The 12,822-nt window shown below is 39.2% G+C and overlaps 1 protein-coding gene across 4 annotated transcripts in view; it reads right to left on the minus strand.

The window, feature by feature from the left end:
- FBXO8 (F-box protein 8) overlaps nucleotides 1-12,822 on the minus strand; it is an 81,658-nt gene that overhangs the window by 11,056 nt on the left and 57,780 nt on the right. For all 4 annotated transcript variants that reach the window (XM_073606479.1, XM_073606465.1, XM_073606460.1 and 1 more), the window contains 2 exons: nucleotides 11,408-11,718; nucleotides 2,146-2,272 (listed from right to left, as the gene is read on the minus strand). In XM_073606479.1, coding sequence (XP_073462580.1) covers nucleotides 2,146-2,272; nucleotides 11,408-11,709 — 429 coding nt within the window. In that variant the 5' untranslated portion in view covers nucleotides 11,710-11,718. The remainder of the gene's footprint in view (nucleotides 1-2,145; nucleotides 2,273-11,407; nucleotides 11,719-12,822) is intronic.

Genomic DNA, 12,822 nt, shown 5'->3' on the forward strand with positions numbered 1-12,822 from the left:
AAGAATTATCAGAAGAGTTGTCCAAGAGCCAAGGACCACTTGTGGAGAGCTTCAAAAGGACCTGAAATTAGTAAGAGCAATTGTTTCAAAGAAAACAATAAGTAATGCACTCAACCGCCATGGCCTTTATGCACGCGCACCAGCCAAGACTCCATTGCTGAAGCAAAAGCATGTTGAAGCTTGTTTTTCAACACAACATTTAGACAAGCCTGTAAAATACTGGGAGAATATAGTCTGGTCAGATGAGACCAAAATTGAACTCTTTGATGCCATAATACACACCATGTTTGGAGGTCAAATGGAACTGCACATCACCCCAAAAACACCATACCAACAGTGAAGTTTGGAGGTGGGAACATCATGGTGTGAGGCTGTTTTTCAGCATACGGTACAGCAAACTTCATGTCATTGAAGGAAGGATGAATGGAAAAATGTACCAAGACATTCTTGATAAAAATCTGCTGCCATCTACCAGGAAGATGATGAAACGAGGGTGGACATTTCAGCAAGAAAATGATCCCAAACAAAAAGCCAAGGAAACTCTCAATTGGTTTCAAAGAAAGAAAATAATGCCTGCTAGAATGGCCCAGCCAATCACCTGACTTGAATAAAATAGAAAATTGATGGAAAGAACTAAAGATCAGAGTTCATAGAAGAGGCCCACGGAACCTTCAAGATTTGAAGACTGTGTGGAAGAATGGGCCAAAATTACACATGAGCAATGCATGCGACTAGTTTCTCCATTCAGGTGGTGTCTTGAAGCGGTTATTACCAACAAAGGATTTTGTACCAAGTATTAAATACATTTCAGTTAGCGAGTTCAATACTTTTTCCCTGTGTCATTCCATTTTATTACACATAACTTAATTTCTGAGCCAAATTTGTTTTGGTTTCTTTGTATGTATGGATCACATGGGTTGTTACCGACATGTGGTGAACATTTCATGTCAATAGCACCTTTCGAAATATATCTACCTAGAAAAATGGTGACATGTTCAATACTTATTTTACCAGCTGTATTTATTTTTTTACATTTTTTACTAGTAATGGCAGCGATCAGCAACGTATAGTGGGACTGCCATATTGCAGCGGACAAAATCGGACACTGACAGACACTTTTTTTTTTTTTTTTTTTAAGGGACCAGTGATACTAATACAGTGATCAGTGCTAAAAAAAATATGTACTGTCACTGTACTAATGACACTGGCTGGGAAGGGGTTAACATCAGGAGCAAGCAAAGGGTTAAATGTGTTCCTAGCCAGTGCTTGTGTACTGTGGAGGAGGTGTTTTTACTAAGAGAAGGCAAAGATCCGTGTCCCTGCTTTTCAACAACAAAGGATCAACACCTTCCCTCCTCACAGAACGGCAATTTGCCTTGTCCACATAGGCAGATCTTCGTTCTGCCTGTGTACTGAATAATCGGCAGGTGCCAGCGCTCATCGAGTCCGCAGTACATGCCGCTGACCCAGAAGTGTCAGATCAGGTACCTGATCTGGCACAGAGTGGCCGCCCTGCCACAGTATATGTATGGTGGGTGGTCCACACGTGGTTAATAGAAGCACACAGTATATTTCCTGGAAACTGAATATACAGTAATCTGCCTTATTTATATACAAAATCTTGGGTATGTGATAGCCCTTTTGTAAAAAGTAGACATGATAAAAAAAAAAAAAAAAAAAAAAAGAAGAAGTAGCCCAAAGTCAGTCATATCCTCAAAATGCTCTTTTTTTATCATCGTATATCGCTTCTACAGTAAGTAAGAGGCGCCATCCTTATTTTCTTCTCTCCTAGTTAAATTAACATTTTGACTCAAGCCCAGAGAAAAGATCACTCTTTTTTTCTGTTGCGATTCTTAATTCACACATGTTTAAAAATGCCTAGGTTGCCCTAAGCATTAAATACGACAGTCCTGATGCATCAAAATGCCAGGTCATTTCACTAGGCACGGTTGCTCTGGCAGAGACTGACATGCTGCACAGGATACTATAAAATATTATATAAAATAAATGAATCTTGTATTCTAACCAACAATAGCTATAAATGCTAGCTGCAACATGTTCTCCAAAGAAGCAAAAATACTACTATTCTTTACATCATTTTTTTTTTTTTTAGCTCATAAAAAAAAAAAAAGAAGGACAGCTCACCTCATGTGGATTAGCGTTAAAGGTTAGGCTTCCTTCATCCAGTCGCATGTAAAGATTTCGGTAAGAAAATCCCGGCGGGTGTCTTTTATTGTATATAGAACAATGTCCCCAAGTGGACTTGCATAATCTAAATAGTAAAAAGAGTGAAAATCATTTCTATCATCTATCAACTTCATCACTAGCTTTAAAGTGTATGTAAACCCTAAAACCTTTTTACACTGGCAAGGACATACATGCATGTATCTGTGTTTATAGGACATTTAAATGTATTAAATACATTTCTACACAGAAATGTATTTAATACATTTTAAATTCTGCATTTACCTGTGTTTTGGTGCACTCCGTTCAGCTGTGTTTAGAGGAAATTTAATTCTGTACATCCAGGAGAAGAAATTTACGCTAGGCATAAAAATGTCTATAAAGTCTGTGTGCAGGAACTCCCAAATGAATTCCTTCTTTTGTCAATTTTTATAATTACTCAGGTAGCCAGCTACTTGATACTTCATTACCTGCCCTACTTTCTAGCGATTCTCTAAGAAATCTACTTTTTTCCCAGTTTTATACACAAGTTCATCATTATAAGCTCTAATGAGGGGGACTGATGAACCATTAAAATGCATGGGCTATTTATGCGACATTTGATGTGATCAATAAAGACTTTGTACTTCTAAAGAACTGGGGGTGCTCCCATCTTTCTGCTATACCTACTACTGATATGAAGCACCCTTCCAGACCTATTTATTTTTGGAAAGCTGCTTTTTAAAAAAAAAAAATATGTAATATAAGACATGTCCTCGGCTCAGTTTTGTTTTAAAAGCTACCCTGCTGCTATACTAAATTTACTAAGCCAAATGTATGAAAAAAAAAAAAAAAAAAAATTATATATATCGTATCTATCTATCTATCTATCTAGATATAGATATATCTTGTGAATTCAGGTTTCAAATTAAGTGGAAATGTTCCAGAAGTGCTGCCAATTATTCCAAACCCCCAAAAGATCAAAGTATGCCAGATGATGAAAAATGTGCTTAGATACTGCAAAGGAAATTAAGTTATTTCATTGCCAATAACAAATAGTACAAAATAAAACACACTGTACATGAATAATGCGAACCACAAGACAATTAGTATTTTAGTGGATGATCCGATCTAATGTAACAGGAGAAGTTCCAGATGAGATATAATAAATGTAAGATGCTAAAAGCAACAGTGTTTTGGGTTCACTTCTACAATATTGTTATGTTTATAAATTGTGACTATAAGAACACATAGGTACTGGATGCACTAAAAAGGCTAAAAACACATCAAATGTAAAAAACAGCAGCAGGGACAAATAGGAAACTATGTCAATTTTCATGTGACCCATTGGAAATCCCCCTTTCATCCCGTCTGACATATCAAACGTCATTGCATCAATAAGTATGTATGTATCTATGGCAGGGTCAATGGAGAAAAGCATGTTGTTATACCTGCTTAGTCCATCTTACTCATCAGATTGATCAGTTTAGTGCGGCCAGGTGAATTTAAAGTAAGCTCTAATAAGCTGATATAATAACTGCTCTTTTTTCCTCTGATTAATGACATCTGTCCTATAGTGAAGCAATGGCAACCACGGACACTTGAAGAAAATTACTGAATTGAATTTTCTTCAAAAGAAAAAAAAAAGATGTAAATATATATTTACAAAAAAGGTAATATGAAGAAGATTAAACAATACAATTCCCATGATTGTGTACCTTTCAATAAATGCTTCCAGCTTCTACCCAAAATTTAGTGGGCTTCTTCCCAGAGACATTTCTTGCATTCTTATGAATAAATCTAGCATATATTATGGTATTTAAGCCACATCTGAATCCAATCATTCAGGTTTCACATCAATCACTTTGGTAATCTGAGCACTGGGATAAAATCATAGTGAGCACTTCAGTATTAGTGCTTTTTAGCCTGACATAATTGACCTTTGACGTACACCTCTCAAATATTATATAGGGCTTTTCTGTGTATTTTTAGAATACAGTTTCCCACTGTTCTTACCTATGATCATAGCTCTGATCCTAAATAGCTGCAAACCACAGACCTCTCATGAGAACCTTCTCATCTTAGTTTCCACTAAATCAGTACCCCAACAATTATAGCGAGAGAGAAATACAAGAGGATATTTAAAATGTTAAAAGACAGTGGTGATGCATGTCGCCTATATATACAGTGGGTATAGAAAAGAATCACCTCCCTTTAAAATAATCACATTTTGATGCTTTGCAGTCTGAAATTGAGACAGACGTAGTTTTTGGTTTATCTGGCTGTGTTTACTCAGAGCAACTTATAACATCCAAGTAAAAGATATAACACTAACACGTCAGAAAAAAAAAAAAAAAAATCAAAATCAAAAACATAAATCACCGAGTTGGAAAAAGGATCACCCCCCTCCTAAAAATGACTTGTAAACTCAATCAGGTGTAGCTAATCAACTTCTCAATTGTACACAAAGCCATTTGACTTTCAACTGTGATCAGCTGTGGTCATTTTGATTAGTTCAGCATGAGAAGAGTTTTCCTGGAGCATTTCAGTCCCTGATAGTGCAACTGAAGCAAACAATCAACTATGGGTGGCAAGGTACTGTCAACAGATCTCTGAGATAAAGTTGTGGACAGGCACAAGTCAGGAGATGGATACAAACAAATTCAAAAGCTTCATCAATGACTAGAAGCACAGCGAAGTCTATTAGTACCCCTTCATGCCTAAGGGTAAAACAAATGTAAATGTCTAAGCTTTTTTAGGCTTTCTTTTGGTACCATTTTTTATTATTATCAAAAAGAAAACTGGCACAAAAATGGTAAAATTGAATTTTTTTTTCTTTTTAATTTACCTGCATCATTCTTGCTATCACAATTTACCACCAAACAACAACCCAAAATAAATTCTCCTGCTCCTGACGAATGCAGAGATACCACGTATGTTAGTTGTTGTTTGTACCCGTAGTAAAGCCCAGAGACAAGAGTGCTTTTTTTTTTTACAAAAAAATCCTGCCTAAAACACACTAACTTTAAAATTATGCTGGCTGTGACCTTTGACCCCGATCCTGACACTAACCCTGGATCTTGTTATTTTTTTCTTTATTTTTCTTACATTTTTTTTTTTTTTTGCACACGCTTTGGCTTGTTTACATTTTTCTCTTCTGCTCAAAAGTGGAAGATACAACGTATCTTTCTCTTCATTCAAAAGAGGATGTAAACACAGGGGTAGGCCTGCAGTGACTGATCACTGTGATTGCCAATCAGAGGCTATCACAGCGATCAGATGACCCAGAACTGAAAGTCCTGGGTCCCGATCATTAGAGAGCACAGTCTATGTGCCGGGAGTGGTTTCCCAGCACAAAAGGGAGATACACACATATGCGGCCCCATGGAAAAAAAAAAAAAAAACACTTCCCTGAAGCCGCATATATGTAGTTGGCGGGAAGGTGTTAAGAAGTGAAGTGGACGGTATTTGGTAAAACACACTCTCCCTGGATCAGGACGGCGCTCCAAACTGGATAAAGGGGCCAGGAAGAAACTGGTCAGAGAGGCTACCGAGAGGCCTACAGCAACTCTGAAGCAGTTGCAGAATTTTTTTGACAAAGAGTGGTCATTGGGTATATGTGACAACAATATCATAAATCCTTCATGTATGGGAAGTTTGCAAGTAAAAAGCCACATGCAGTCACGACTGAGCTTTGCCAAAACGCATCTTGAAGATTCTGAGGCCACATGGAAAAAGGTGTTATGGTCAGATGAGACTAAAATTGAATAATTTGGCCTCAACACCAAATTATATGTCTGGCAGAAATCCAATATAGCTCACCATCCAAATAACACTATTCCTACAGTCAAGCATGGGGGTGGTAAAAGCCGGCTATAGGGGTGTTTCTCCGCAGCAGGGACTGGAGCACTTATCGAGATAGAAGGAAAAATGAATGGGGCAAAATTCCATGAAATTCTTGAGCAAAATATACTGCAAAATATACTGCCCTCTGCCAGAAAATTGTCAATGGGAAGGAGGTTCATTAACCCACAGCACACAGCAGACAAGACCACACAGTGGTTGTTGGAGAAAAGGGTGAATGTCCTTGCATTGCTTAGTCAGACCCCAGATTAAAAGCCCATTGAAAATCAGTGGAATGACTTGAAGGCTGTAGTCCACAAACTATTACCGTCAAATTTAACTGAACTTGGGCAGTTCTGCAAAGAAGAGTAGGCAAATATTGCAAAGCCTAGATGTGCAAAGTTAGTAGAGACATATCCCAACAGACTAAAAGGCTTAAAAGGATAATTAAAGGTGGTTTAACAAAGTACTGACAATGGGGCGATCCTTTTTCCAACTCAGTGCTTCTATCGTTTTTTTTTTTTTTTTTTTTTGACAGGTTGATGTTATATCTTTCAGTTGGATGTTTTAAGTTGCACTGAGTAAATACAACTGGATAAAACAAAAACTGTGCGTCTTCATTTCAGGGAGCAAAGCAACAAAATATGATTATTTTAAAGGGGGTGATTCTTTTCTATACCCATATTATATATTCTGGGTCACAGCATATCACTGTATGCAGACTTAACAAATATAGCAACCATGGACTAATTTAAATTGAATTTAATTTTTTGGTGCTCCCTACTCTCCCCTGCAGCCATGGCGGGCTAACACAGGGAACCAATGCTGTGGGATCACATGATGAAAATAGGTAAAGTACACACATCTTTTTACAAGTACGGCAGGATAGGTAGCAGAAGGGGGGAAAGAACATTTTTAAGCATGGTTAAGAAATTCTGGGCATTACTACACAGCTTATGCAATTGCTTATGGCCAGGTTGTAGTGAAGGTGGGTCATGCTCTAAGTCAGCATTAGCTCTGTTTACTCAGATGGCTACCTTCACTGAAGCCTGTAAATTGGCTGAGGGAAAAACATTACAGGAGACTGCACTACACCACCACCAGAAGAGCCATCTAATCCACTCCTTGCAGTATGTGATGTCACTCAGTTCAATTTTTCCTTGCAGATTTTCATTTCTGTCTTGCCTGTTGAACGAAGGTCCTGGGAAAAGTTAAAGGGTGGGGGAGGGGGGTGTTCAAGTTTAGAATTGGTTAGAGATAAGTCTGTTATGCCCAAGTCTTTTTCTGGCTGCTATGTCACACAGCATGACACAAGTGTCAAAAAAAGAATAGTCGATTTGATACAGGGTCATTGGTACATCCCGGGATTTACATTCGTTGCATCCACCTATGGCCAATCCTGTCTGACAGATCTAAAGTTTAATGCTGGGAAAACCTGTAAAAAGCACCTCAGAAACTTTTGCCAAAAGTTCTGTATACTTTCCAGAGGCTACAGCCTGATTTTATACAACTGCTTAAATGTGACTTTTTTTTAGGAGTATGTACTTGTGTGCTTGGATGCTTTCCCTAAGTGAACAGAAGCATGGATAGTTAGAAAAGAGACAGTCAAGACTACTGTGAGGAAGCAGCCATCAGAAACAGTCTGTAGTTTCAGGTAATGCAAATAATAACAGCCGATTTAGGAACACATCAGCAGTTTCACACAGCTCTTTACCCTACTGGGAGTGTTAAGCTTGAGCGTTACAACTTTAATTTGAGAAAAAAAAGCAAAAAAGGTTTGTGAGCAGGGCTAAAATGGACTTAGAATTTGGCACGAACGTCTACTACACACATTAACGGGCACACACCCCGTAAACCTCTGAACGTATCTCCTTCCAAGGAGTTCTACAGACAAACTCCTAGGATTGAACTTTGTTTGGCCTGTGATTCTAGTCTCTTGCATATGAAGCTCTTGACTGAACTTGTAGTGGTGGTGGAACCTTTCAAACAGAGTGGTGTTTGTGATGTTTATGTAGATTAGACATTTACTTGCTAAGGGTTACATCTTTTCAGCTTTTTTCTGATTTTGTTAACGATACTAGAGGAATATTTTTTCTTTTTCCAATGGGTAGACTTAGATTACAGGGTTTATTTTTAACTTTAGCTTTTAGAAATGTATTCGATCATAATTGATAAAGTGATAAATGTAACCTCTAATGCACTTGCAAAAATCTCTCTCTGGAACTTGTACAGATACATAGGGTAGCATTGCAGAATAAAGTAGCAGAGAATTATTTGCCATCTGCGCTAGAAGATATGCAATTTGTATGGTGATGAATGTTGTACTCACTTTTCTGATTTTGTAGCATCATTGCTCTGTCTCTCCACCTTGCCCACTCAGAGAATGCATTTCATTAAAGCTAATTTCACACGGAGGCGTTTTACAGGCGACACAGCGCTAAAAATAGCGCCTGTAAAGAGCCTCTCCTATCTCTCTAGTGTGAAAGCCCGAATGCTTTCACACCGGAGTGGTGCGCTTGCAGGACGGTAAAAAAAAGTCCTGCAAGCTGCATCTTTGCAGCGCTGTAGGAGTGGTGTATACACCGCTCCTAAAGCGCCCTTGCCCACTGAAAACAATGGGGCAGCGGCACTTTTAACACTTTTTCAGCTGCTAGCGGGGGATAAAAAACTGTCCCCGCTAGCGGCCGAATAGCGCCGCTAAAACAACGGTAAAGCGGAGCTAAAATAGCGACGTTTTACCGCCGACGCCAGCCCGCCCCAGTGTGAAGGTAGTCTTATTAAAAAAATGCAAATCATTCTCTGAATGGCACCAGTGCTGAGCAGCTGATCTTCTGCATTCAGCAAGTGGAGGTCACTGGAGCAGTAGTGTTCATTTTGGTGATTACCAGCTTCCAGGAACATCAGCCAAATATTGTATATGTATAGTTATTTTGGTCCAAGCTGGACCAATTCAACTATGCATAAAATATCCATACCTGGAATTTTTCTTTAAATTACAGCATTCTGTGCTTATATGACAATGTTGAGATCTTTAAATAAAAACAGATTCCCTTCCTAGAATGTCGTATTGCAGAAAGAGGTTATTAAAACAATGTCCTTGGAATGACTTGTTGTGCGGTCTGTTCTGTTGCCTAATATTCTACAGCGAGTCTAGGTTGCGTTAAGCTGATAAAATGCTCCAGAACACATTAATCTCTCTTGTTCTTCTTAAAGAACAAGTTCACCTTTGGAAATATGTTACATGTCCCACGCTTATTTAGGGTGGAACATGTAACATGTTCCAGCAGCTGTAGCCTCTCCCAGTGACAGCGAGTATGGAATCTTCTCCCTGTGCCACTATTTGAAAATAGCGCGGCCGTGTGGGGCTCTGCCACGCCATTTATTCTCAGTTTCCTGTGAATGCATGAACAACAACTACTGTCAGCTATTGAGGCTGACGGTTTGTAGTTCTGAATGGCTGCTGAGATGCATCCTGGGAAGTTCACGTCTCATGTTCCAGGAAAAGGACCCAGAGTTCCAGGAAGTAAAGGGAGATGAATTCATCTGCTCTTAGTAAAAACTGCCACAGTGAGAGGAATGGGGAGGAAAAAGAAAAAGAAGGTATGTAAAAGGTAAACCGCCTGCAATTATCTGTAAGTATCGGTTTGTTGACTGCCATTACCAAACATTTCTAAAAAGGTGCCTTTGCGAATGTTATCCCCACACAAGGGTAAAACTGCCCAGGTATGAAATGGAAGTTGCTCTCCAGAGACAAGGAGCCCCAGGTGCTGGCTAATGCTAGTTGAAGCTGTGTGCCAACAGGAAAATCCGGACAGCCGCACTCCAGGAGTTTATAATCCAAGTTGCTTTATTATAAAATAAGGAACATGTCATACAGGACATCATTGACAGGGTGTACACGCAATCATCTAACGCGTTTCGCACTATCCCATGTGCTTACTCATAGCTAAGAGTAAGCACTTGGCATAGTGCGAAACGCGTTAGCTGATTGCCTGTACACCCTGTCAATGATGTCCTGTATGACATGTTCCTGATTTTATAATAAAGCAACTTGGATTATAAACTCCTGGAGTGCGGCTGTCCGGATTTTCCTGTTTGCACACAGTAAAAAGGTGCCTTTGTTGTAATTTATTATATTGGGTGAAGTGCCTCTTCAATCCCTCTACTTTCACTTTTTAACACTTCTCTCCTATATAAACTTTCAAAACAATTCACTGTGAGCAGAGGTTGTTTTCCTTATCACAAGGCAGGCTTACATATAAAAAGGATGATAACTCAAAGGTTAATGACGTAATAAAATAGTTAGAAATGGAATTTATACAAATGAAGTGCAGTTTATAAGTTGTTAGTGCTTTTTATTGATTCATAAAATAATAAAATAATGTTAGAAAAAAATCTAGACATGTCATTAGTAAGATTCTGCACACGAGAATTAGGAAAATTATTTTTCTATTTATGTTTTTATCTATTTATGTTTTATCTAAAAGCTCCTGTATGACAGTCTAAGCAGGTGCCCAAGATGTTACTATATGATGCATAAGCCTCGAAAAAGAAAACAAAGTGTTTGCTTTACATTCCCTGACTGAGCAAAGTCCTCCTAAATTTGTGTCTCACACACTCCCCTGCAAGACACTGAAACCCACAGTGGGAGGGTTTCAGAAGCAGTCAGTTCTGCCAATCTAGAACGCAGTGGGCAGGGCTAGGCATGTCTGGCTATCGATTACCAAAGGGACAAGCTTACGAATCAGCAGTGACAGGCAACAGTGACTGGTAGCCACACTCCCAGCAACATCTCATCCCACAGTAGTGCAAGCCGGCACAGTCTAAAAGAGTGGCAACTTTGCTCTGAATTTAGGTAGGGCAGCACTCTTGCACAGCATTGCAGACAGCTATAGTAGGTGGCCTTCACTGGCAAGATCAACAGGTAATGGTGGAATTTTTTTTGCTTTCCTTGGTACCTCCCTACCCCTTTCACCAAAATGTGAATGCCATTTTTAAATAAAACATTTCCTTTTTCATGACACACCTATTGTTTTTTCTCAGACCAGGGTACTATACATAGCTTCCATAGTACAAAACAGCATGCTTCCCTAGTACTCCTCTAGTAACAAGAATGCTGTTGCTGTCTCCACTGGACATTTTTGTATGAAACTGACACATGCAGTTCTTAAATACACAGTTAAATTGAAAATTCTAAATTCTCAATATTAAATTTAGCATTAAAGAAGCAAAATTATTACCATTTTAACAAACATTGTACTTTTTTTATGCCCTCACCCAAGTCAAAATGTACGTAAAACGATTAAAAAAAAACATAATGTTACAGTTAGAGTTACAGTTTACCATCCCCATTTCAACACAGTTTTTCATTCCACTGTTTAATCAGCATAGATTTACTCACCCTTGCCACAGCAATTCGTCATTAGCCAGGTCTTGCCATACGCATGATGCCAAACACAGGTCGGTAGCATTAAGATAGGATAAAATAGTAAGGCTTAGCTCTGGTGGCATCCTTTCAAGATTTATAAATCCTTGATCATCCTTTGCTTTTCTAGCTTTCAGCAGATGGTAAAGGTCTATGCCACTCTGGGCATGTCTTCGATTGCTTATATTGTTGTCATTATCTGTGGACAGGTAGCTGTGGTCTAGATATCCTTGCTGAAACTGGTGGTTTCTTGCAACTCTCCAAAGCCCTTGACCCATCTGTGGACCCTAATAGACAAAAACATGAGCAATATTAGAACAAAATAATTACACTGGAATTCCTTGCCACTGTCTCTGTTCCATTTTATGGGAATGTCTGGGCCTTTCATTATGCAGGAAAGAGATTCTAAATTCTGCCCAGTGAAGGTTCTCTGCTGCCTAATTGAGCACACCTCTGACGATCAAAAAAATATCCATGACTCTACATTCTAGGACTTGCACAGTTTGTAGAGAGATGAGGATCAGAGAGGGAAGCAACATAGCACAGAATGGGCAGCAAGACAAGTTGGACAGCCAACACATAGGCACTGCAAAAGTACAGATCAATCTGACTGTTAAGGTTCATGAGGAGTTTATATAAAACCCAGAGAAACAGTAAAATTTTGTGGAATTTAAATGTCATGTTTAGTCTCCAACAAACGTGCTATTAACAAAGCCAGGCTCCAGGACTCCGACTGCCTCTCCAGCTGCCCTCTCTCCCAAGGTGGCCTCCTCTGGACCCACTCACCCAGATCCATTGAACAAAAGGGAGGATGGTTTGAATACTCCTTTCATCACAAAGAACCTTCCAGGTTCTTCATACACCTCCCTCTCTGTCCCTCTGCTCTTTTGAAGTGCACTGTATTTTTTTTTTCTCCGGTTTGTCTGAGGATTGCAGTTATTTACAGGCCTCCTAGCTCAGTGTCACCCTTTCTTAATGACTTCTATGTATGGCTACCCTACTTTCAAGTACCTGCCATCATCCTCGGTGACTTCCAGTCAATGTTAACGCCTCTCAACTACTCAACCTAACTTTTTTTTTAACATGATTGACAAACCACCATTCACTCAAATGGCAACATCCTCAAACGTGTATTACCCCACCTCTGCACTCCCTACAACTAATCCAACACCCCTTGTCCCCTCATAACCTTATCAGTTTTAGTTTAACATTCTCCCTGTCTCCAACCTCCCATGCCTTTAACCAGCAAATAGTTACCCGTAGAAACCTCCGCCACCTCAACTCTTCCCTTCTTCACTCTACTGCTACTGCCTGCCTTTATGACAAAATTGAACCCCAATCCTGCCTATATTACTTACGGTCATCCTCCCTGGACAGTGGACACACTTGCT

Source organism: Aquarana catesbeiana, linkage group LG01, assembly GCF_042186555.1.
Source record: "Aquarana catesbeiana isolate 2022-GZ linkage group LG01, ASM4218655v1, whole genome shotgun sequence".
NCBI lineage: Eukaryota > Metazoa > Chordata > Amphibia > Anura > Ranidae > Aquarana > Aquarana catesbeiana.